The sequence below is a fragment of the Leptopilina heterotoma genome, unplaced genomic scaffold (genome assembly GCF_015476425.1).
Source record: "Leptopilina heterotoma isolate Lh14 unplaced genomic scaffold, ASM1547642v1 Lhet_45, whole genome shotgun sequence".
Classification (NCBI taxonomy): domain Eukaryota; kingdom Metazoa; phylum Arthropoda; class Insecta; order Hymenoptera; family Figitidae; genus Leptopilina; species Leptopilina heterotoma.
The window spans coordinates 734229-761988 of record NW_025111086.1 but is presented as its reverse complement, the minus strand read 5'-3'; the positions used below and the strand labels follow the sequence as shown (position 1 = coordinate 761988).

General features: G+C 24.3%; 2 protein-coding genes across 5 annotated transcripts in view; both read right to left on the bottom strand.

Annotated features, from left to right (window-relative positions):
- Window positions 1–7402: 7402 nt before the first annotated feature.
- Window positions 7403–8703, bottom strand: LOC122507210 (spindle assembly checkpoint component MAD1-like). The gene is made up of 2 exons (XM_043619817.1): window positions 8696–8703; window positions 7403–8099 (listed from the first exon to the last, which is right to left on the bottom strand). The coding sequence occupies exons 1-2, from the start codon at window positions 8701–8703 to the stop codon at window positions 7403–7405; spliced, it is 705 nt and encodes a 234-aa protein (XP_043475752.1).
- Window positions 8704–8712: 9 nt separating this feature from the next.
- LOC122507092 overlaps window positions 8713–27760 on the bottom strand; it is a 210791-nt gene continuing 191743 nt past the window's right edge. For 2 of the 4 annotated variants that reach the window (XM_043619609.1, XM_043619610.1), the window contains 4 exons: window positions 22717–22896; window positions 12802–13051; window positions 9040–9223; window positions 8713–8860 (listed from right to left, as the gene is read on the bottom strand). In XM_043619609.1, coding sequence (XP_043475544.1) covers window positions 8714–8860; window positions 9040–9223; window positions 12802–13051; window positions 22717–22896 — 761 coding nt within the window. In that variant the 3' untranslated portion in view covers window position 8713. The remainder of the gene's footprint in view (window positions 8861–9039; window positions 9224–12801; window positions 13052–22716; window positions 22897–27760) is intronic. The other 2 variants (XM_043619611.1, XM_043619612.1) reach the window with 1 other exon arrangement.

The following is a 27760-nucleotide window of genomic DNA, read 5'->3' as shown; positions in this document are numbered from 1 at the left end:
GAGATTTCTTTTATTTAGGAATTTTTCCAAAAGCATTTTTTTCTTTTATTTGCTTGTTTTGTTATTCGCAGATTACAGTATTTAGTGTTTTTGCGGAATTTGTTAATTTAATTTAATTTTATTGATTGTAGTTGGGATTTTTTCTAAATTAAAAAAGGAAATTGAAATTTCATTTTAATTGCAATTTTATTTCAATTTCAATTTAATTGCATTTTGACTCGACTTTCAATTTAATTTCAATTTTACTTGGAAAGTGACTAAAATTCCACTTAAATTTCAATTTAATTAAAATTTTAATTGCAATTTTAGTTAAATTGAATTTCAATTTAATTTTAATTTTACTTGGAAATTTACTTAAATTCCAATTTAATTTCAATTTTACTTGGAATTTGATTTAAATTTCAATATAATTTCAATTTTAATTGCTATTTGACTTAAATTTTCATTTGATTTCAATTTTAATAGAGAATTTCATAAAAATTAAATTTAAATTTTTATTGCATTTTACATCCAATTTTAATTTAATTGCAATTCAATTTTAATGACAATTTCATTTGAAATTTAACGCGAATTCTAACTTTAAATAATCTTTAATTGAAATTTCAAGTCAATTTCACTTCAATTTAAATTGAATTTTAATTTTAATTGCAATTTCACTTCAATTTACATTTAAATTAAATTGAATTTCAATTTTATTACAATTTTGATAGAATTTTAATTGCAATTTCAATTTAATTTTAATTTTAATAGAAATTTCATAAAAATTCAATTTTAATTTTTATTCCATTCCACATTCAATTTTAATTTGATTGCAATTAAATTTCAATTGCAATTGCAATTGAAATTTAACGTGGAATCTAACTTTAAATAATCTTTATTTGAAATTTCAAGTTAATTAGAATGTAAATTTTAAGTTTAATTTTAATTTGCAATTTCACTTCAATTTAAATTGAATTTTTATTTTAATTGCAATTTGCATTCAATTTACATTTAAATTAAATTGAATTTTAATTTTATTATAATTTTGATTGAATTTTAATTGCAATTTCAATTTAAAGTGAATTACAATTTAATTTGAATTTAATTTTACTTGCAATTAAAATTCAATTTCAATTTAATTATAACTGTAATTTATTTTAATTTTAATTGAAATTTGTTTGAATTAATTTTTAATTTCTTTTCATCTTGAATTGTAATTTGCCTCAAATTTAAATTTTAATTGCAATTTCAGTTGAATTTTATTTTTTATTGTAATTTGTTTTCAATGTTTATTATAAACTTTAATTGACATTTGGTTTTCAATTTTAATTTACAATTTAATGTCATTTTCATTTCACTTCTATTTTTTTTCATTGTAATTTAGTTATAATTGCAATTTCTATTTTAATCTAGGTTTAATTGCAAATTTTATTTGAATTTAAATTACTTTTGCTGATTATTAAAATTATTAAGAAAATAATTCATTATTATTTTAATTAATGTTTTGCTATTAACAATAATAATTAATTCCATGAAATTAAAAATTGAATTTAAGCTTTATTTGTATGAATGAATTGCAATAATAAATGTTAATATATGATAATAAATGTTTTTGCTTAATTTAATATTGTGATAAATTATTCCAACAATAATAATAATAGTAAGAAATAATAATAATTTTTTTCATTTAATTTTAAAATGAAAAATTAATTTTCAATTTTTCAAATTTTTTTTTCAAAGACAAAATTTTATTTATTTAACACTAAATAAATAAATAAAGTAGATCAATTTTCATGAAAAGAAAAATACAATAATAAATAAATAAATTTTAAATAAAAATAATAAAAAAAAAAAAATTTTTATTGTGAGTTGAAAAGTGATTTAATGAAAATGATTTAATCAATACAATTGAGTAATTAACAAATTCCGTAACTGACAAACGATTCAGAGCTTTCAGTATTTGTTTTTCTTTTTTGTTAGAGAGAGAGAGGACGGTTCTTCTGTTTTTTTTTTTTTTTTTTTTTTTGTTTGTTTAATTAGGCTGTGGCACACACGAAGTATAGTAATTCGGCAGGTAAAGAACTTAGAAGACTTGTTCCTTCGACCAAAAATACTAGGCCATTTACAATGTATAAAATAAAAAAAAAACACTTATAAGTTGCTTTTTTCTTTTTCTTCACCGAGGAAATTTGCATTTTCACAACAACAATTAATTAATAATAATATATATAGCTATTGCCGCACAAAAATTCAAGGCGCGCCCAATAATTTTGGTCAATAGGTTCTTGGTATTTTTTCTTTCTTTTTTTTATACACAATTTTTCCATATTATTACATATTTCATATTTCTTCTTTGGTTTTTTTTCCTATAAACAGTAGACTAAAATTTTTCCATTAAAAATAATAATATATAGACTACCATTTTTTGTTTTGTTTTTCGAACTCCTATAAAACCGTCAAGGCTCAAAGGTGATAAGCGCTCTACAGAGTTTATATTTATTTTCAGGGAAATCCATCAAAAGGTGCGCCAATCTAGTTTTCAAAATTAAAAACTAATTTTTTTTTCAAAGTTTCACTATTTTTATTTTTATTTCTTTTTTTTTACTTTATAGTAATTATTAGTAACAAATATTTACAAATGTTGTATATTAATTTGCGATTGCGAAATATTTAACAAGCGATTACTGTAAATGATAATTTTTTCTTTTAAACTATCATAAGCAATTGATAATGCTAATTGTTAGTTAAAATAATTAGGCAAGTATAATTATTTTTTAATCATTATGATAAATATCTTTGATAATTTTTTTTCGATAACTCTATCTTTGATGATTTTATCCTCGACAATAATTTATCATCGATATTACTATTATTTATAATTAATAATACAATAATAAATACAATATTTTAATATATTATTATTTATAATAAATAAAAAATTATGTATTAGTTACAATAAACAAAATATTATTTATTAGTTATAATAAACAAAATATTATTTATTAGCTATAATAAACAAAATATTTATTAGTTATAATAAACAAAATTTTATTTATTATTCTTTATAATTAATAAAATATTTATTATTATTTATTAATTATTAATAATTGGATATTAATTATGTGTAATTTAATTAATTAATTAATAATGGCGCCTAACTAGTGAGTAATTATATATATATGCAAATAGGTAATTAAAAAACACGACTTTTCTTTCCGACTAGCTGGACATTAGTTGCTGGATTTTCCTATTATTCTAACAGCTAATTATATATTTTGTGAATAATGCAAAATCATTTTTTTTATAGATATAATAATAGAGCTTAAGGTATATTTAAACAAAAGGAAGAAAAAATAACGCCGCATTTGAATTCTAACCGAAAGCAATTTTTTCAGGTACAATATATAACATGGCACGACATCTATATTATTTTTTTTGAAAATTTCGAAAATGTCCCTTGAAATTTTTTTTTTTTTGAGTAATTTTTGTTTTCAGAAGTTTGCAATTTTGTATATTTTGCATAAACGAAAAGAGATTTTTGTTCACAATGCTTTTTCTTTATTTTCTTGATAATAATTTGATTGTAAAATATTTTGCAAATTTTAACTGATTTTTTTTTGAAAATTTTGGTTTTTTTCTTGCTATATTTATTTGGGAGTACAAAATAATGCATATTGTTTATAATTTAATATTTATTTCCTAAGACGTTTTTTTTTGTAAACTATTTTTTATATTTAACTATTTGATAATATTGCAATTTCTATAACAATTTATATCGATACAGTGATTAGATATCTCTTTTTTTCTTACAAAATACGCATTACTTTGAACTCGTTATTTCGAATTTGATAATTGAAAATATTGGATATTTTCTAAATTTTTAATTACTTTTTATTATTGATAAAATATATATGTATTTTTTGTTTTTCAATATTTATTAAATATTGGAAAATAAATGATTTTCGGTAAATTACTTGAAAAGTAATTCAAGAAAATACGGTGATTTTATTTACAAAATTTACCGGATAAACAAAAAATAAATTTTCGCCCAAAAAAAAATCCGGAAAATAATTTTCATTATCGAATTTTTGGTAAACGAAAAATTTTAATTTCTTTTATTTTTCAAAATATTTTTATTAAATATTGAAAAACAAATAATTTTCGGGTAAATTAAATGCTTTTCTTTGAAAAATTGAAATTGAATACAAATTAAATGCTTTTGAAAAATGAGAAAGCGAAGAAAAAATTTGAAAAATATGTTTTCATTTTTTTTAGAATGAAAGAATTTTTTTTTTATTTCTAACAAGAACGATTTTCGTGTCTGTTGGAAATTTTTTGGCGATCAAGTATAAAAAATTGAAAATGAATTTTCTTTTATTTTGAAAATTATCAATTTTTTCATTTTCATTTTCATTTTTATTTTATTTATTTTAGTTTTTTAATTTCTTTCTGTTTTATACTTTCTATTACATTAGAGTTAGTAAATACATTTTTCTTTTTTTCGACAAAAAAGAAGAGCATGGTCAGTACTTAATATTGATAATTCTTTTTTTTTTCAATTGAAATTATCGAGAATAATTTAGTCTTGACGAGAAGTTTTATAAAAAACAAACTTCGTGAGCTTTCATAAAAATCGATATCACATATATTTTAACATAGAGAGAGAATGTTTTGTTTTTATTCACAATTTTTTTTTTTTTTTTTTGAATGAAGAATTACTTTTTATTATTCGAGTGCAAAAAGAAAAATTTGCAGCGAAACGCATTATCAAGTTTTGCGAATTTTTTTCTTTGATAAAACTTTGATTAAAGAATAATGTCATATTAACAATTAATTTTGACATTTTTTTTTCTAGATAACAAACAATTTTTGACGAAAATTCTTTCTGAATTTTCTGCTCTAAAAATTTTGTAAATAATTATTAGTGAAATAATAATTTTTTATTGTTACCGAATTTTTTTGTTATTTACATTAACAATGAATTTTGTAATTCCTTTTCTAAATTTATAATAAATTGTGTTATTTTTAATTATTTATGATAAATTATGCAATTTTTTTATTATTTATAAATTTTATAATAAATTATGACATTTTTTTATTATTTTTAAAAACTTATGATATTTTTTAAATATTTATAAAAACTTATGCCATTTTCTCATTATTTATAATAAATAATACCATTTTTATTATTATTTATAATTTATAATAAATAGAAATTTCATAATCAAATCGTCGAACATTTTTTTCGGTTTTTCAATCTCAATAGTTTCTTTTTTCAACAAAAAATTTTTTTAGAGCAGATTACAGTCAGAATTTTTTAATAACAATAATAAGACTTTAATATTTTCTAATAAAAAAAAGGAAATTACGTCTAATTTTCGAAATTGTTTTCTAATAATAAACTAGATAATTTTTTCATTATAATATTCTTATTCATCGAGGAATTTCCAACAGAACTGGTCGATCCTTTTCTGAAGGTATGATTTTCAGTTGGTTTTAGTCGAAGATAACTAATCACTAGCAGATGAATTCGGCACAAAGCCAAGTCTCGAATATGTAAATTATTCGCGAATTTATTAATATTGGACCAAAATTATTTTCAAAAAAATTTATTTACAATCGAGAGTAAAATTTATTATTTTATCGACTAAATTATTCTAGTATTGCTGTTAATAATTATTTTTTTTCTACTACTTTCAAGTATTTTGAAAATAATAATAATAATAATAATAATAATAATAATAATAATTAATTTAAATTATTTAATATTTAATAATAATAACAATAATAATATTTAATTATTAATTAATTAATTTAAATTGTAATTTCATTTTAATTGCAATTTGAATTGAATTTTAATTTTACTTGGAAATTGATTTAAATTTCAATTTAATTTTAATTGCAATTTTATTTAAATTTAATTTCAAGTTAGTTTCAATTTTAATTGCAATTTTATTTAAATTGATTTTCAACTTAATTTTAATTTTACTTGGAAATTTACTAAAATTGAATTTCAACTTAATTTCAATTTTATTTGGAAATTTACTTAAATTTCAATTTAATTTCAATTTTACTTGTAAATTTACTTAAATTTCCATTTAATTTCAATTTTACTTGTAAATTTACTTAAATTTCAATTTAATTTCAATTTTACTTGTAAATTTACTTAAATTTCAATTTAATTTCAATTTTACTTGGAAATTTACTGAAATTTCAATTTAATTTCAATTTAATTTCAATTTTACTTAAAAATCTACTTAAATTTTAATTTAATTTCAATTTTACTTGGAAATTTACTTTAATTTCAATAATAATGAATAATTTAGTCTTGACGTGAAGTTTTATAAAAAAAACAAACTTCGTGAGCTTTCATAAAAATCGATATCACATATATTTTAACATACAAGAGAATGTTTTGTTTTTATTCACAATTTTATTTTTTCTTTGAATAAAATTTTTATTATTCGAGTGCGAAAAAAAATTTTTCATCAAAACGCATTATCAAGTTTTGCCATTAATTATTTAATTACTTTCATTCGTAAAATAATCAAATATTAGTTAAATTTTGCTGCCTCATGGAGGAAGTATTTATTAATTTTATTTTATGTAATAAAATTTTATTAAACTTCTATTAATAGAAATTATTAATATTTGATAATAATAATAATAATTATTTATTAATTAAACACAATTATTTACCAAAATATAACTGAAATTGTAATTTACAGAAATTTTACACTCAATGATTAGTTGTATTCCATCTTTTTCATCTTGTTTACGAGAGTTTTTTCGCCCTCTAGGCGGAGGAGAGCAAAACTTTTAGCGCGAAATTCAAATTTAATAAAATAAAGAAACCGAATCGAAGTATATATTATCAATAAATAAGTTTCAGTAATTGATAAATAAATAAATATGGTTTAATAATTTATAAATAAATAATTTTCAATAATTGATAAATAAATAATTTTCAAAAATTGATAAATAAATAATTTTCAATAATTAATAAATAAATAATTTTTACTAATTGATAATCAGAGAAATAAATTTTGCCAATAAAATAAAAAAAGAATTCATCTGCTAGAGATACGGTGACATTATATTTTTTTTTTTTTATCGTGAAAGAGCGAAGTTCGTATTTTAGCCATTAAATATTGTGTTGATTAAAGAGAGAATTTTTGGATGACTGCGTTTGTCATGAGAAGGCCATTGACCTTGACAATTTGCCAAAGCTTTTGGCAGAAATCAGAACGCGGCTTTGGCGTATATTTTCACACACATTATTTATTTATTTTTTCTCTTTTTCTAGCATTTTTTTTTTTTATTTTTTTTCACATTTTTTTTTCTTTATTTATATATTATTTATTTATTTTTTTGGTTTGTTTTTGAAATTGAGAGGGGGGGGGAACTCTTCTTGTGCAACATCCTACATGACGCAGCATCTTTTGACATTGTACCTACTATCTTGGTCCACGTGATTGCTAAGTACCTTGAGCAGCCTCTCGGTATCCTTGAAGCTATTCTTACCAGGGTCCGCCTTGATTATTTTACTCTTTCGTATTGTGACAATTCCCTTGCGCTTTTTCTTTTTACTTTGCTCAAGCAGCTCCTCGAGTCTCAATCTGATAGGCCAATTAGCATCTTCATCTTGAGCGTCGATGAAGGCACGATTTGAATTAGGCTCCAGATTATCATTAACAATATCGTTACAATTGTTATTGTTGTTATCATCAGCATGGTCGTCGTCATCATCATCATCGTCATCATCATTGTCGTCATTTAGAAATTTCTGCCCTTCGATTTTCTGATGATCGATATCTTGGGGACTTGTATCATTACCCATCATCATCATCCATTTTTGTGGTTGGAACGAATCGTAAACTTTCACCGGTCTCGCTAATGATGATCTTTTTCTAACCGGCGTATTTTTTTTCAAATGATAATTTGAAACGTTAATTTCGTTAAATTCGTTCTTTGCCGATTCGATAATTGATAGATTATTCGACAATTGGAATTGCTTCTTTGAGATCTCTTGATTTGTTACCGACTTGACTTTCTTCACTAAGCAGATCTTCTCATTTTTCTTTTCATTTTTCTTTGATGAGAAGTAACTTTTACCGTCACTGATTATATCGTTTATGTTCTTTGTTTCTTTTTGACTCTTACCCTTTTTTTGGGAATTTTTACTACTCTTTTTGTCCAAATTATTTTTGCAATTATAATTATTTGGAGTTAAGTTCGAATAATTATTTTTATTGTACGAATTTTTGAAATTTTTATTTGCGTTTTGTTTTGGTTTTGGATTTTTGTTATTGTTGGTATTAGAATAAGAATTCTTGTAGGTGTAGGAATTTTTATTGTATGAATTATTATTATTATTATTGTAGTTGTAATTGTTTTTTAATGAAAGATGTCGACAGTGCTCGGCACATTGAAAGCAGTCGTAATATTTTTCGGAAGTAATGCGACGATTGGAAGATGATGAATTTCGTGTTTGTTTCATTATCATTGGATAGAAGTCGATATTTGATGATGTACGGAATATTATTGCACGCGATATTCTTATTGATGACCAATTGCCACGTTTGGAGAAATCGCAGACGATTATTTCGTTGGTTTGATTTGATGATGATGATGAGGAGGCGTGGGATAAGTTTTCGCAAGATTCGGGAATGCGGATCCAACCACGTCGGGGACTTTGATAGCGACGTTTGTTTACATCTTCATAAGGCTTCTGTCACACTTCCTGTAGATATTTTAATGGACAAAGCGTATCCTTGAAGCGGACTTCGCCTTCGTTTGCTGTTTGATCGGACGATCGGGTGTCAGCCGCGCATCTTACCATTGCAACTCCGTCGAGTTCTTCGCCCACTTGTAGAACAATCTAAAAAGACAAAAATTTTTTTTTTAGTTATTTGATTCTTATTAGTTTCCATTGTTGGAATAAATAGTCCTGGATAGTACATAATATTTAACAAAATTTTCGTCTTTTAATGAAAAGAAGGTTCGAGCTCTGAGTTGCAGCCCAGAGCAAAATAAATGGTAAATATTAAAAATATTTACCTGATCACGTAGAAGAGTTGTCTGATCAGCAAGTTGTAAATTTCTGGTGACTTGAAGTGATTTTTGACCAGGATCGACTCTCATGACATAAGCACTGGGAAAATAGCCTGCACGACCACCTAAACATTTTCCCTTCCACCAATCCTTCTCTGATTTATCGATCACCGAAACTTTGTAACCGGCTCTGAAAAAGCGAGATGATGATGATGATAAATTTCAGTTCTAATACATGCAACAAGTTATATTATGTAGGTTTTAGTTAAGCATTTAAGCGTATGTTTTAGGTAGGGGGAAAACTACGTAATTACACATTTCCCCTTTCCCTTCCTCCCCATTAAACCCTCAAGCTCATAACAAACACTAATCCTAATGTTAAATTCATGCTAGAATGCAAAACATAATCATTTTGCCTCAAAATTTCCATAAAGTGTAGATATATGTATGTATATATAAAGCAGTGCGTGTGCATTGTAATTTATATCAATAAATTATAATCATTAAGGAGGTTCAACCACTTGACATAACCTCAAAACTAAAATTGGTTTTACTATTATTTACAATTAAAAATTGTTTGCGAACAATTAGGTATAAAATTGCCACATTTTGCTCATTTTTTCTTTAGAGTGTGGTTAACAATCACAATTTTAAGTAACTAAAATGTTTTAAAATAAAAATTTTTCAAAAATGTAGTCCTTTCGAAAACTAAACAAACCTATTTATTATGGTTAAATTTAGTCTTTTCGAAAATTATTATGGTTCTATTTCACATTAAAAAACTATTTTTTAGTTTTAGGTTATGTAAATGAATTGCACATTTTTAAAGTGACCGAACTTTCTTTTGCAATTTATATTTTTTTGATTAAAAATATTTCTGAAAATAGAGTAAAAAATAGAAGGGAAGAAAATGTCTATTTTCTTCCCTTCTATTTTTTTACTCTATTCTCGGAAATTTTTTTTATTATTTTCAGTGTTGCCACAGGTTAGTGAATTTAGAGTATTCAGGGAAAAGTCAGGAAAATCAGGAAAAAGACAGAGATTTTTATTAAAAGTACTGTAAAAAATTAAATTTTTAGAATTTAAAAGAAAGTTCTGAATTTTTGTGTCTTTTTTGTTTGCCTCATAAACTATAAAATTCCCCACAAATTCTAATATAAAACCTTCAATTTTTTCTCTGACTGACAATAATTTATTTCTATAAATAATTTAATTTTTGAAGAACTATCATAAAATTATTACTTAAGAAATTATTTTATGAATAATTTTACTTAAATGTTTCAAAATTAATTGAATTTTAAAAGAGTTGCGTTTATAATTTTCATGAATAGATGAACTTCAAAAGGTTTTAATTTGAAATTTCAAGAAGTTCAATTATTTTCAAAAGTAATAAAATTCTTCGCAGAAATTCAATTATATTCAAAAAATTAAAAAAAAATTCTCGTCAAAATTTCAATTATCTTTATAAATAATTCAATTCTTCTCCGAAATTCAATTATTTTCAAAAATTTTATTAAAATTCTTGTCAAAATTTCAATTATTTTCAAAAACTTTCCTCAATTCAATGATTTTTAATATCTACTTTTTTAATAACATTTTCCAAAAGGATTCAATTATTTAAACAAAATTTTAATAATATTCTACGCAAACATTTAATTATTTTTATAAATAATAAAAATTTCTCAAGAATTCAATTATTTATAAATTTTTTATAAATTTCTTCGCAATAATTTAATTATTGTAATAAATAATAACATTATTTTTAAGAGTTCAATTATTTTCATAAATAATAAAACTCATCGCAGAATTTCAATTATTTTTAATAAAATTTGAATCGTATTTCTTGAAAAATGTAATTATTAAGTATTCTTAAAAATTTTATTGAAATTCGTCAAAAGAATACAATTATTTAAAAATTTGTTGATAAAATTCTTTATGAGAATTCAATTATTCAATAAATTTTTCATCTTTGTATTTAAGTAGTTGAATTCTCCGCAGAAATTCAATTAAGTTCAAAAATTTTTTAAAAATTCTTGCCAAATTTCAATTATCTTTAAAAATAATTAAATTCTTCTCCGAAATTCAATTATTTTCCAAAATTTTATTAAAATTCTTGTTAAAATTTCAATTATTTTCCAAAATTTTCCTTAATTCAAAGATCTTTAATATCTACTATTTTAATAATATTTTCCAAAAGAATTAAATTATTTAAAAAAATTTTTAATAAAATTCTACGCAAAGTCGCAAACATTCAATTATTTTTATAAATAATAACAATTTCACAATAATTCAATTATTTACAAATTTTTTTTATAAATTTCTTCGAAATAATTTAATTATTTTCATAAATAATAAAATTTTTTTAAAATGGATTCAATTATTTTCTGTAGGTAAATAATAAAACTTGTCGGAGAATTTCAATTATTTTTAATAAAATTTAAATCGTATTTCTTGAAAAATGTAATTATTCTTAAAAATTTTATTAAAATTCGTCAAAAGAATTCAATAATTTAAAAACTTGTTGATGAAATTCTTTATGAGAAATTTTTTGTAAAAATTCTCGACAAAATTTCAATTATCTTTATTAATAATAAAATTCTTCTCCGAAATTCAATTATTTTCGAAAATTTTCCTCAATTCAATGATTTTTAGTATCTACTAATTTAATAAAATTTTCCAAAAGAATTCGATTGTTTCAAAAAAAAAAAATTTTAATTTTACGCAAACTTTTAATTATTTTCATATAAGTATAATAAAAATTTCACAAGAATTCAATTATTTACAAAGAATTTCTCGAAAAAATGTAATTATTTTTAAAAATTTGTTGATAAAATTCTTTATGAGAATTAAATTTTAAGAAGTAATTAATTATTCAATAAATTATTTATTTTTGCATTTAAATAATTGAATTCTCATTCTGATAGGATTTTTTCTATAAGAATTAATTGAAAATACTTAAATTTCAGTTAAAATTTTATATTATAATTGAATATTAAGAGCATTATCTCATAAATTTTTAGAAATAATTGAATTTTAAAAAGGTTTCATATTAAAATCTTTATGTTTTATATAAATATTTTTATAATTTATTGAATTTCAAATGGTTTGAATTTGAATCTTTTGAAGAATTTTAATTCCTATTGAAATAATAATAATAATAATAATAATAATAATAATAATAATAATAATAATAATAATAATAATAATAATGATTAAATATTTATTTAAAAAAGAAATTATTGTTTTCGAATAATTTTACAATTAAGGAAATTCGTAAATAAATGTAATAGAACATTTTTTTTAGTACACAGAGAAAAAAGAATTGTTATATTATAGAAGTAACAAATTTCGTTTGTTGTTGTTACAAAATTTTGTGTTATCTCAACAGATTTATTGTTATTGGAAAAAATGTTAATTGTTAGAACAACAAAATAAATTTATTAGTTCTATATTAACAATCTTTTTAATTTAAATTTAATTTTTTTTTTTTTTAACATAACAATCCTTTTTCTTCGTGTATCCAATAATTTTTGTCGTGAATCAGAATATTCTTTAGGGTCAGGGAAAAACGTCAAATTTTGTCTGGAAGTCAGGAAAAAGTTAGAGAAAAAAAAAATTAAATTTTTGTGGCAACCCTGTTTTTTTGAGAAAAAAAATAGAATTTTTTTTTTGAGAAAAAATAGAAAATAGAGTAAGAAACATCGAAAGAGAATTAAAAAAAAAAAAAAAAATAGTTTGCAAAGCATGAATTGAATAAGCGAATCTCACTTCAAGTCTAACTCGTCACGATGTCTAGCTTCAAAGTTGTACAACACTACGTAGAGATTGTTTGGCGGTAAAACACGTTTTCCAAGTGGATTCAGGTGATTTTGATTGTTGGTGTGAGGCGAGGGACAGGGTGAGGTGCTTGCCGAGGAATAGGATTTTTCATTTTCATCTGGTAGTTCCACACTAGACATTCTTATTGTTCCCCTCAAGTGTTTGTGAACCCCATGCCCTTGACCTGGACTGCAGGGCGCTGAAATAGAAACAAAAAAACGTATACAAATTCAGTTTTTTTTCATTCAATCCTCTCTCAATTTTTTTTTCTTTATTTTTTTTTTTTAATATTAGTTTTTATTTATTTATTTATTTAATAACAAAAAAAATATAAATACGAAATACACAGGTTAAAACGTGATCTGCAAATAAAATTGTTGTGTTGTACACAAAATTTTACAATATTCAAAATAATGAATAAATTTAAGATAGATATTTTTCAGTAAAAAATTGTCAAAAATATTTATGACTTTACAACTTCTATACTTAGGTCTAGTACCTTTTTTTTATAACTTAAACTCACGGATTAAGTAATAAAATTGAACGTGTTTTTGAAGTTATTTTTGGGATTAAGAGCCAGATGAGTTTAGATTTGGAAACTATTTTGACAATAGACATTGTACTCTGAACTTTATTGCACTTAACGGACTTCTCATCTGTTCGTAATTAGGGCCCAGGACCCTTTACCTGAAACTGTACAAATTTAGCTATATCCCCTCTTTTTTGCACTGTATCCCCACTTTTAAACTACAATCTCAGGATAGAAAACCGATCTTAGATCCAGGTTGGTCAGTTGCTCTTCGTCTTTGTAATAAACTATACATTGAATAAACACTTATAGAATCCGTAAAATAATATATGCGTTTCATTTACACGAAATCCAATGCATCTTTTTAAGTAGAGTTGCATAGTTAATTAAATTCTAACTTTTTGTAAGAAAACTAATTCAACTAAAAAACATGGTCCTTCGAGCCGGATTCTATAAAGAAGAGTAAAGGTGAAGAAATAAGTGATTAAATAATATGTTTCAACTGTGAATATTCTAAGTAATTTACAGTCTATGCGTAAACATTAAGTGCATTTGTGTTAAATAAATCGTACAATTTATTGATATCACTTTTAATAAACGTAAAGCAACTCTATGACCTCTTAAAAATCGTTCAAGTGACATTATGAACAAAGTGTAAAGTGAGAGTGTCATAAAAATAACAATAATTAAAAACTATTGGACAATTGAAATTGGACGTTTATACGAAAGTTATTAAATCCGTGTACTGTTTGTGAAATTTGAAACAACATACTGGATTTTATAACAACGACCAAAATCCTGTTCCAATAACTCCAGAGGCAATTTGGATCGAGAAGCAGCAAAGGGATCTAGCAGATCATCTACAAGGTAACGCTCATTTATCGATTCGCGAATCCTTTAATATTTCCTTCCTAAAAAATGGCAGAGATTCAAATAAGACAAAATAAACAAAAGTTCACAACTTTAAAGGCACAAGCAACAAAATTTAAACAATTTCTTGAAGAATATCAAACAACCGCGCCAAATATAATAAAATTAAATGTTCGGTTAGATAAATTTAAAGCTAATTTTCACAATTTTGACGATATTGCTGATCAACTAGAACTTCTTGATGAAGAAGTTGATCATTCAGTAGATCGTTATGAAATCGAAGAAACATATTTAGATCTTTTGACACTTGCAGAACAACTAAAAATAAGTTCTACTCCTGTTAACGTTGTTCAAGCAGCGGAATTACCTGTAAATGAACATCCGCGATCATTTAAAAGACGTATTAAACTTCCGGAAGCTTCACTTCCAAAATTTGAAGGTCGATATGAAGATTGGCTTTCATTTAAAGATTCGTTTACTAGTATGATTCACAATCAAGAAGATTTAACTGATATTGAAAAATTACAATACCTTAAATCAACGTTATCAGGAGAGGCTGCAAATAAAATAAAAAATTTTAATATGAGTAGTGATAATTATAAAAGTGCTTGGAAATTGTTAGAAACTGCTTATGCTGACGAACGCCTTATCATCTCCCGACACTTAAGCCTTTTGCTTCGACTTCCTATTCAGGAAAAAGAATCGGCAGAAGGGTTAAGACAGTTAGCAGATGATACTCAGCAACACATTGAATCATTGAAAGCTTTGAAGGTAAATGTAACTGAGGAAATTGTTGTTCAAATTTTGGAAGAGAAATTGCATAAAAATACTGCTGAAAAATGGGAAGAAACAATAAACAAGGGTACATTTCCAAAATTAGAAGAAATGTTAGAGTTTTTATATAAAACTGCTGCGCGATTGTCAAAACTCGTGGACGATAATTTAAATCAACGTTCTAATAAAAATTCAAACTCGGGTTCGAATCAAGAACATAATAAAAAACAAAATAAAAAATCGAGGCAAGCATTTCTTTCAGTTAATAAAAAGTCGTGTCCCTTTTGTAACGAAACTCATAACGTGTATAAATGCGAAAAATTCCGTTCATTTTCAATACCTCAACGCGTTCAAGCTGCTAAAGAAGCGTCATTGTGTCTGAATTGCTTACGTAATCATGGAGATAAAATATGTACATTTGGTCCATGTTTAATTTGTACACAGAAACATAATACATTGCTCCATGACCCTAAGGAAAATTTGTTCGATCAAACGTCGAAACAGTCATTGTCTCAAAATAAAACATGACTAGATTCTTCTGTTGTATCAAAGCCCTACGCATTTTCAGTAAATATTCGAGAGCCCAACAATCAATTAATGACTAGTGTGTGCCTACGCGTTGCAAATCGAAATAATGAATTTTTTAAATGTCGCGCATTACTAGATACGTGTTCAACTGCTAATTTTGTCACTGAAAATTTAGCAAACAAATTGGGTTTAATAAAAAGAAAATGCTCGGTTCCAGTAGGAGCTCTAAATGATATGACAACGGTGACAAAACACGTAGTCACGATAACCTTTCGTTCAACTTACACTGAATTTGAAAAAACCCTTGACTTCTTAACAATTCCTTCTATATCAAATTGTATCCCGAGCGAACCAATACATCGCGAAAGTTTGAGATTGCCTTCAAATTTACCTCTTGCCGATCCAGAATTTCATATTCCTGCTCCAATTAATATGTTGATTGGTTCTGGACCAACATTGTCTCTGTTATGCATAGGGCAAATTAATTTATCAAAAAATCACGAAGACATTTTTTTGCAAAAAACGCGATTAGGATGGATAATTGGAGGAAACTTTAATTATTCAAAGCAAGTAAATTCAGCAAAATGTAACTTAATTAACTTGCTCGACACGTTAACTCGTTTTTGGGAAATCGAGGAAGGAAATAAAAATGTAATTTGGTCGAAGGAAGAAGTTGAATGTGAAGAATTCTTTCGCAAAACGGTAAAACGCGTTGAAAACGGTCAATATGAAGTCGCGTTATTGTTTAATTCCAAACTTCCGGAACTCGGAAATTCGTATTCAAGAGCTTTAAAACGATTAAAAGCTCTTCTTTATAAATTTGAAAAAGATCCTGTTTTCGCAAAAGAATACACAAGAGTAATAAATGAATATATTACTCTCGGACAAATGACTGACGTTACGGACTCAGCTGATCCAAATGACGGATTTTATTTACCACATCAAGCTGTGATTAAAATTTTAAGTTTATCAACAAAATTTCGCGTTGTTTTCGATGGTTCGTTTATAACGTTGACTGGTATATCATTAAATGACGTTTTAATGACAGGACCAACGATACAAGACCCTTTAATTAGTCACATTATTCGTTTTCGTAAATATAAATACGTCATTATAACTGATATAGAAAAAATGTATCGACGGATCTTTGTTCGCGAAAAAGACCGAAAATTTCAAAAAATTCTATGGAAAGAAGGTGATGCTGTTAAAACGTACACGTTAAACACAGTCACATTTGGTTTGTCTCCGGCCCCTTTTCTAGCAATCCGATGTCTTTATCAACTTGCCGAAGACGAAGGCGATGAATTTCCTTTAGCACGTGAAATTTTAAAAAATCACTTTTATGTCGATAATGTTTTAACTGGTGGTGAAACCATTTCACACACGATTCAAATGCGAAACGAACTAATTGAGATTATGCGTCGTGCTGGATTTAATCTTCGTCAATGGGCCTCTAATAATGAGGAAATAATTCGCGACATAGATAAAGACGATAAATGCGTTGATTTTGAATTTGATAAAGAACAAACGGTCAAAACTTTGGGAATTACTTGGGACGCGAAAAACGATGTCATTAAATACACGGTTAATCCCATCGAATCACATTTGGTAAAAACGAAAAGGAACATTCTTTCCGAAATAGCAAAAATTTTCGACCCATTAGGTCTTTTAGGTCCAGTCATTTTATTCGCAAAACAAATAATGCAAGAACTTTGGAAATTAAAATTAGACTGGGATGAATCAGTACCCGCTAATATTTTCACCTTATGGTCGCGGTATTGTAATCAGTTACCAGCATTAAAGGAGGTTATGTTCGAAAGAAGAATTTTAATTTCTGATTTTATTAAAATTGAATTACACGGATTCAGCGACGCCAGTGAGAAAGGTTACGGGGCTTGCGTATATTTAAGATCATTTGACGAAAATGGAAAAATTCTTGTCAAATTAGTGTATGCAAAATCGCGAGTGGCTCCGTTAAAAACCGTTTCCTTGCCGCGTCTCGAATTATGCGGCGCGCAATTGTTGGTTAAAATCGCTGACGAAGTAAAAAAAGACCTCAAATTAGAATTCGATTCAATTACTTACTGGACTGACTCAACTATCACTCTTAACTGGATTAAAACGTCTCCTCACTTATTAAAAACATTTGTAGCGAATCGAGTTTCGGAAATACAAAATTATTCGTTACCCGAACAATGGAGACACGTATCTTCGAAAGAAAATCCAGCCGATGCGTTATCACGAGGACAATTACCGTACGACTTTCTCAAAAATCATCTTTGGTTTAACGGCCCAAATTGGCTTCAAACCAAAGAAGAATTTTGGCCACAATCTCAATTTGAACAAATGAACGAACTTCCTGAAATAAAAAAAAATGTTTGTCTTTTGTTAAGCGAGAAAATGCCTGAATTTTTATTATCCTTTTCTTGTTATTCTTTATTATTGAAAGTCATAGCATATTGTTTGAGATTTAAATATCGAAAAAACACAGAACTTTTGGATATCGATGAATTAAATCGAGCTGAGAAAAGGATAATTAAAATAATTCAGACATCATCTTTTGCAAATGAGATTCGACTATTATCTCAATCAAAAGAACTTTCCAAGGGAAGCAAAATCCTTTCACTTAACCCATTTTTAGATGAGGAAAAAATTCTGAGAGTGGGTGGAAGATTAAAACATTCAGATTTGCCATATGCGGTTCAACATCCTATTCTTTTGCCTAAATCTCATGCGATAACTGATCTTATCATTCGTAATTGTCATTTAAAGAATCACCATTCAGGAATTCAAACGACCCTTTATTCCATGAGACAAAAGTATTGGGTAGTGGATGGTCGAAGTGTGGTACGAAAGGTTCTTCGTAAATGCGTACGATGTTTTCGAACAAATCCTCCAAAGGTTGAGTATATAATGGGTAATTTACCGAAGGTTAGAATTACGGAGGCACGACCATTCATAAATGTAGGTATTGATTATTGCGGACCCTTTTTCGTGAAAGAAAAGAAATTTAGAAATCGCAATAAAGTAAAAATTTATGTAGCTGTCTTTGTTTGCCTCGTAATTAAAGCAGTACATCTGGAAGTAGTCAGCGATTTGACTACCGAAGGATTTCTGGCCGCATTAAAAAGATTTATAGCACGCAGAGGAAAACCTCTTAACATTTTTTCTGATAATGGGACTAATTTTGTTGGAGCGAACAACCAACTTAAAGAAATCTATGCTTTGTTCAATTCTAATGAGCATCAATCAAAATGTTTCAAGTTTTCAAGCGATTTATGTGTGCGTTGGCATTTTATTCCACCTGTTTCTCCCCATTTCGGAGGACTTTGGGAAGCAAGTGTCAAATCATTTAAACATCATGTTAAAAGAGTAGTAACCGATTCTTTATTCACATTTGAAGAATTTAATACTTTTACAATAGAAATTGAAGCCATTATGAATTCCAGACCTTTAACTCCTATCTCAAATGATCCTAATGACCTTCTTGTTCTGACACCTGGTCATTTCCTAATCGGCGAATCGTTAACAAGTATTCCTTCTCTTGATGTCACAACAACTGCTACAAACCGGCTTTTCAATTGGCAACATCTGGAGAAGATTCGACAACACTTTTGGGCCAGGTGGTCCAAGGAATATTTAAACGAATTAAATATTCGCTCAAAATGGACTAAAGGTCAACATTCGATCCAGGAAGGGACACTTGTAATTATCAAGGAAGATAATTTACCACCAATGCAATGGAGATTGGGTCGAGTAATAAAAATGCATCCTGGAGATGATGGAATTCTCCGGACAGTGGTAGTAAAAACTGCCAATGGCGAATTAAAACGCAATGTAAAGGGATTATCACCCTTGCCCATCAACGAATTTATGTAATTTCTAGTTGATCACTCCGTTCTCAACGGGGGGAGTATGTTGTGTTGTACACAAAATTTTACAATATTCAAAATAATGAATAAATTTAAGATAGATATTTTTCAGTAAAAAATTGTCAAAAATATTTATGACTTTACAACTTCTATACTTAGGTCTAGTACCTTTTTTTTATAACTTAAACTCACGGATTAAGTAATAAAATTGAACGTGTTTTTGAAGTTATTTTTGGGATTAAGAGCCAGATGAGTTTAGATTTGGAAACTATTTTGACAATAGACATTGTACTCTGAACTTTATTGCACTTAACGGACTTCTCATCTGTTCGTAATTAGGGCCCAGGACCCTTTACCTGAAACTGTACAAATTTAGCTATATCCCCTCTTTTTTGCACTGTATCCCCACTTTTAAACTACAATCTCAGGATAGAAAACCGATCTTAGATCCAGGTTGGTCAGTTGCTCTTCGTCTTTGTAATAAACTATACATTGAATAAACACTTATAGAATCCGTAAAATAATATATGCGTTTCATTTACACGAAATCCAATGCATCTTTTTAAGTAGAGTTGCATAGTTAATTAAATTCTAACTTTTTGTAAGAAAACTAATTCAACTAAAAAACAAAAATGAAAACTAATTTTCTTTATAGGATACTCAAATTGATTCTAATCTATTTCTACTCAATCATTCATTCATTTTCATGTGAGATATATAGAACGATGTGTGTTTCTCATCTCCAGTAAATGTATTTTATTTTAAGTAACACCAATATAAGAAGGTTGGTGGGTCTGAATTTTTTATTGAATTCTCGAAATAAAATTTATGTTAGTACCGAATTATTCTTGTAGAAAAATGTTTTGACTGGTAAAAATTGTTGATTTTCTTTTTTTATTTTTCAAAAGTAATTTTTTGAAATTTCAACTCCGATATTATTAAACTTTTCTTTTTAAAAATTAAAGAAATTTTTAACGATTAAAAAAGTTTTTTTTTTTTTTTGAAAAGCAAAGGAATTAAAAAAATATTTGGTTTTTAGTCTAAGAAGAACAGACTTTTAAAAATGTAGAAAATTTACTGGAAATAGTTACATTCTCATTTTCTATATTGTTTCTATAAGGAATTAAAATTATTCTTCTTTTTACATAATTATAGTGAATAATTATTAAAAATTTATTATTTAAATATTTAATGATAAATTCAATAAAAATAAAATAAAAAAGCAAATTAAATATTTAGTTTCTTATAATATTATTATTTTCTATAATAGAGAATTAAAATTATTAATTTATTTATTTTATATTTAATTATACTTTACATTCCATAATTACTAAGTTATTATTTAATAATTATTAACTAATTATTTACTAATTGTTAAATATAATCATCAATAGTTAATAAATAATTATTTACTGATTAAATAATCATCAGTAATTGATAAATATTTATTCACTAAATGTTAAATAATCATTAAATACACTGAAAAAAAAATTTAATTAATTCAAATAACTGGTTAATTAATTAATTAATAGTTAATTGATAATAATCAATTAAATATTTATTTCAATCAAATATTATTTATTGGAGTCAATTAAATAGTATTTGAACCAATAATTTCAGTATTTGAAGCAAATATGAATTGAACCATTTAATTGACTCCAATAAATATTATATTTGATTCAATTAAATATTTAATTGATAATATTCAATTAATCGCTTATTTGAATCAAATAAATTTTTTTTCAGTGTAATTAATAATTATTAAATAGTAAATAATTATTAAATAATAAATAGTTATATTAAACATCGATAAATAAAAAAATTTTGCTTCTATACACATGCAAGTGAAAAATTCATTTTTACAATAGTCAAAATAATTTTAATTGTAAATAACAATCGTTTTATTGATAATCAGCGCAACTTGAGAAAGTAGAAAATAAAATAATTTTTTATAAGAAATGGAAAATAAAATTTTAATTTTTTTACAACAAATAGAAGATAAAATTATCATTTTTTTTTACAACAATTAGCAAGCAATATGACGAGAGACACTTTTTTATTTCAAAACTAGACAATAAACACGTTTTTTTTTTGCTCTATATATATAGATAATTACAAAAGAAATATTTATTTACACTAAAAGAAATAATACTTGCGGCAAATATTGGAAATTTATGAGAGTATAAATGAAAATGTTTCTCTGGATTTTTTTTTCGTTAAAATGTGTTAAAAGTTGATGAAATTAATAATTTTCTCTGGATTTTTTTTTTTTTTGTTAAAATGTGTTAAAAGTTGATGAAATTAATAATTTTCAAATTCTAAAAATCTTGCGATTTTTAGAATTGAAAATTATTAATTTCATCAACAAGGAGCAACATTGATTTGATAAATTAAAAGGGTGTTATTTTAAAGGAATTGAAAATTTATTTATAATTATACAATAAATATCGAAACGTACAAAATGGTTTGAAATTGAAGTACAATAATATTTGTATAGTATGTACAAACTTTATATATATAGTCATGCAGTTTTAAAATATAGAACACTTTCAATCATGCGAAATTAGTTTTTAGAGAAGGAGAAAAAAAAAGATTATGGTTTTTAAAAAATTCTTTGTAATTGGAAAATTCTAGAAAAAAAAAATCTTACCTTATAAAGCGCACACACAGAGAATATTTTAATTCAAAAAGTGGTTGCTGATATTTTAATTTAAAATTTACTCGTTTCTATTTTATTTTTTGATTTTCATAAATTTCTTTGTTTTTGAAACTTTTGTTTTGAATTTTTTTTTGTTTTATGATTTTTTTGGTTGTCTTTTGGATTTAAATTTTTTTTTGTTTTCGTTTTATTTGTTTGCTTTTTACTTTTTTTTATTTTTTTTGGTCTTTTTTTATTATTTTTTGGAATTTTTATTATTTTTTGGCTTTATTGTTATTTTTTGCCCTTTTATTATTTCTTTGGCTTTTTTGTTATCTTTTTTTTTTGACTTTTTTGTTACTTTTTTGTTACTTTTTTGACTATTTTGTTACTTTTCTGACTATTTTGTTACTTTTCTGACTTTTTTTGTTACTTTTCTGACTTTTTTGTTACTTTTCTGACTATTTTGTTACTTTTCTGACTTTTTTTGTTACTTTTCTGACTTTTTTATTTTTTTTTGTTTTTTTTACTTTTTTTTGTAATTTTTTATAACTTTTAAAAAAAATTTTTTTTTTTTTTTTGAAACAACACACAGGACGAAAAGAAAATAATGTTATCGTTTATCAATTTTTTTTTTTAAACGCTAAACTTACATAATCTGTTGATACTTCCGCTATCAGAACGTCGTGGGGGTGTGTATGAATCCCTATAACCGGAAGGATGATATTCTCGTGGTCGATGACGAACATGAGCTGATCCTTCAGGTGAATCCAAACTCAAACTCTTCATCCTCAAATTCAGTCTCTCTCTTCTACGTTGTGGACTATGCGGCGCTTTGAGTTTGATTGCATTTCATAATTACGTGTCACATTACTCTAATAACTAACATGCATTTTGCCTAGCAAGTTCCAATTATTTTTATATTCAATATATATATAAAAAATTGCATATTTGTAATGAATGATTTATGTATATATATATTTTTTCTTTTTTGCTTATATTTTTGTTCATACTTAAAATTTATAAATATTCCGTGAGACGTTGAATTTTTTTACAGCAATTTTTTTAATACAAAATTTTCAGAATTTCTTGTTAAAACATTTTTTTATTAGGGGATTCGTATAGTAAAATTTATTACACTCTCAAAGTTAATTTCAATATAAAAATTAGTAAAATTTACAGTATGTTCGAAATTTTTTTTCTGAAATTTTGTGTACAAAAAATTGGTTAAAAAAAACGGAAAACAACGTCGTAAGTTTTTTTTTTGACGATCGGAATTTGATAGACGAAGCAAAAAAAAAAAAAAAAAAATTTTGAAGAAAATAAATAGAATTAAATAAATAAAATAGCGAAGATTTCTCCAGGGACATGACTCACAGAACAGGGAAAATGTGCAACATAAATATAGGGACATTTTTTTTTTTTTTATAAAAAATTGTATAAATTTGGTTTATATTTATATATATTATGTATACTTGGGAAAGAAAAAATTTATTTACAGTATTTACATAATTCGTGAATGTCAATCATCACTCCGCGTTTGACTTTTCACCGCACAGGAATATTGACCTATTTCAAAATTTGCTATTTTGAATTATAATCACATGTGGAGTTTGTAATATACATAGTTATATTTATAGAGGTAATAGAGAGAGAGATAAATATTTCCAAAAGGGAATAATAATAATGGTAATAATAATAATAATAATAATAATAATAATAATAATAATAATAATAATAATAATAATAATAATAATAATAATAATAATAATAATAATAATAATAATAATATATCTACGGGGCAATATTTATAGAATAATTTTCTCTCAACAGAAACACAAAACATGGATCAATAATAATTTGTGCATACACGTAAATTTATGTAAATACACCAAATTAGGTAAATATATACTTGCATTTATTTATATTAGGTAAATATTTATAAGTGTACCTATAAATAATTTAATTTTTTTACACAGAAATTTTTTTTTCATATTTACACTAAAAGAACAAAATTTATTTGCTTCAAATAAACGATTACTTGATTATCAAGGAAATATTTACTTGAGTCAAATAAATATTCATTTGAAAATAGAAAAGTAACCGTTTATTGGAATTAAATAAATTTTTTTTTCACTGTAAGTGTTTTTTTCAGTACATAAATTTATAGAGTACCAATATTGAATTAGTATCAAGAGTAAGTGAATTTTTCAAAAAAGTGGGTTTTATATTTTTGTTCGAAAAAAATTTTCGATTTATTGTTCTAAGAAAAATTTCGGTTTTTATGTTTCGATTGGTATGTTGATAATTATTAATCACGAGGGATAAAAAATATTCTTTTTGAACTAATTAATTTTTAACTAAATTGAAAATTTTTTTTAACAAAAAGAAAAAAAATTAATAATTTTATTTAGCAATTAAATTAGTAATTCATATAACGATTTTACAAAAATTACTAAGTAAAATTAGATACTAATTAAAATAACTAGCAACTTTAGTTATTAATTTTACTGAGTAATTTTATTTAGCAATTTAATTAGTACCACATTGTACTTGAAATTTTTTCGAAAATTATGAAGTAAAATTAGAAACTTGGCAAAATAACTGGCAACTTTACTTACCAATTTAGTTAATAATTTTGCTTAACTAATAATTAGTAATTTTTAATTACTTTTGTTAGTAAAATTAGATACTAATTAAGGTAACTATCAACTTTATTTACTAATTTAGTCAGTAATTTTACAGAGTAATTTTATTTATCAATTTAATTAGTAATTTTACTGAGTAATTTTATTTATCAATTTAATTAGTTATTTTACTGAGTAATTTTATTTAGCAAGTAAAATATTACATAAAATTTTCCAAAATTACTAAATAAAATTAGATACTAATTAAAGTAATTAGCAACTTTATTTACTAATTTAGTCAGTAATTTTACTGAGTAATTTTATTTATCAATTTAATTAGTAATTTTACTGAGTAATTTCATTTAGCAATTTAATAACTGCCTCATTGTACTTAAAATTTTTACAAAACTCACGAAATAAAATTAGATACTTATTAAAATAACTGGAAATTTTATTCACTAATTTAGTTTGTAATTTTTCTGAGTAATTTTATTTAGCAATTTAATTAGTACCTACGTCATTTTACTAAAAAAATTTTCGAAAATTACTAAGTAAAATTATTAAGTAAAATAAGATACTAATCAAAATTACCAACAACTTTACTTACTAATTTAGTTAAAAATTTTGCTGAATAATTTTGCTTAGTCACTTTACTAAGTAATTTTATTTAGCAATTAAATTAGTCCAGATATTAATTTAACAAAAATTAATAAGTAAAATTAGATACTAATTGAAGTAACTAGCAACTTTACTTACTAATTTTGATAGTAATTTTGCCTTATAAATTCGCGTAGTAATTTCAATTAGTAACTAAATTAGTAAAATTCGCATAGTAATTTTAATTAGTAACTAAATTAGTAAAATTCCCGTAGTAATTTTAATTAGTAACTAAATTAGTAAAATTCGCGTAGTAATTTTAATTAGTAACCAATTTAGTAAAATTTACATAGTAATTTTAATTAGTAGCTAAATTAGTAAAATTCACTTATAGTAATTTTACTGAATAATTACATATCGAATTTATTGATTCTAAAATTCTTTGAGCAACATTTCGATTAAAATAAGATTTTCATCCATGGACATTTTTGATTATAGATTAAATTACAGGAATTGAAAGTTATTTTGTTGAATTGATATTCGATCCAATTGCATATATATATATATATGAAATGTTATAAATTATATATGTCAAGTTTGCAAAAGGATTACACGCGATTTTCATCGATCGTATCAATTAACTAATTAGGTTGAATAGGCAGTGTCGGATATCATGTTTTATAGTGAAAAAAGTACCGCGGATAGATTCACAAACAATGTCATCATCACTCTGCTGTGTTATCTCTGAGAAATTCAACTAATTAAAAATATTTTCTTCTAAATAAAGCAAAAAAAAAAATTCTAAAAAAATTATTTAAATTTAATAATTTTAACTTAAATAGTTGCTATTAATTATTAATTTAATCAGTAGCTATTAATTTCAATTTAATTAACTAGTTTTTTCTACGTTCAATTTAATTAGTTGCTAATAATTTCAATTTAATTACTCGCTAATAATATTAACTTAATTAATTAGTGGTTATTAATTTTCTATTTAATTAGTCGCTATTATTTTTCCTATTTAATTAGTCGCTATTATTTTTCCTATTTAATTAGTCGCTATTAATTTTCTTTTTAATTAGTCGCTATTAATTTTCTGTTTAATTAGTTGCTATTAATTTTCTACTTAATTAGTTTCTATTGTTTTCTAATTTAATCATTTGCTATTATTTCGATTTAATTAATTAGTTGCTACTAATTTTCTATTTAATTAATTGCTATTGCTTTTTTAATTTCATACTTTTACTATTGCTATTAATTTTGACATAATTAATTAGTTGATATTAATTTCTGCATAATTAATTAGTGGCTATTGATTTTCTATTTAATTAGTGGCTATTGATTTTCTATTTAATTAGTTGCTATTAACTTTCTATTTAATTAGTAGATTTTTTTTATTTTATCAGTTTCTATTATGTCGACTTAATTAATTAGTTGCTATTAATTTTCTGTTTAATTAGTTGCTACTAATTTTCTATTTAATTAGTTGATATTAATTTCAATTTAATTAATTAGTTGCTATTAATTTACTATTTAATTACTTGCTATTACTATTGAAGTTAATAAGTTGATATTAATTTCCATCTAATTAATTTATTTTGCTACTAATTTTAATATAGTCAATCATTTCCTATTAATTAATTTCAAGCTAATTAATTAGTTTGACTTTAATTATTAATTAGTTTGTTATTAATTAATTAATTTGATCTTAATTAATTATTTTCGATATTAATTATTAATCAATTAGATTTGCCATTAATAAATTGATTAATAAATTTAGTTTTTATTAACTATCGAGTTTAATTATTTTCTTGCAATTAAAAATAATTTCCGAATAATAAATTATTAAAAATCGATATGTTTGTTATTGAAAATATGTTTTAAGTGAGCCATTTATTATTTATTGAAAATTGCGAGATATTATCATCGCAGGTGTAATAAGGGAAAGATATTTATCTCTCTTAAAATAAGATTCTCTTTTGACTATATATATATATATATTTAGGTATTTGCTGTGTGTGTTTATATTCGAAGGTTGAAAGTTCGTTAATTATTTTGCAGAAGAAATTCCATTTTCTCTTGTACATTGATAATCGATTTTACTGGTTAAAATGTCTATAACGACAGGTCGCGAAACTCTATCGACGGAAATGTCTTCTTAGAGCGCATTTTGCTCTTTCTCTCATTTCAATTCTATTAACTTATCAAAAGTTTCGGGATTCCATTTCAATTCTAAATATACCGTCTTAAATAGTCACTATAATAATACAACTGCGGCAATTTCATTTTCTATACACACGAGTATAAATAGACTTCATTATTTTTTATTTATGTTCTTCTGTTTGTTTAACAAATACATTTTTTTTAAAAGCTCATAAAAATTAATAATTTGAAATCCAGGATTGTATTTTTTCCCCCTTATAATTCAAATATAATTAACAGTATCTTCAAAAAAAGGTTAATAATTGAAAAT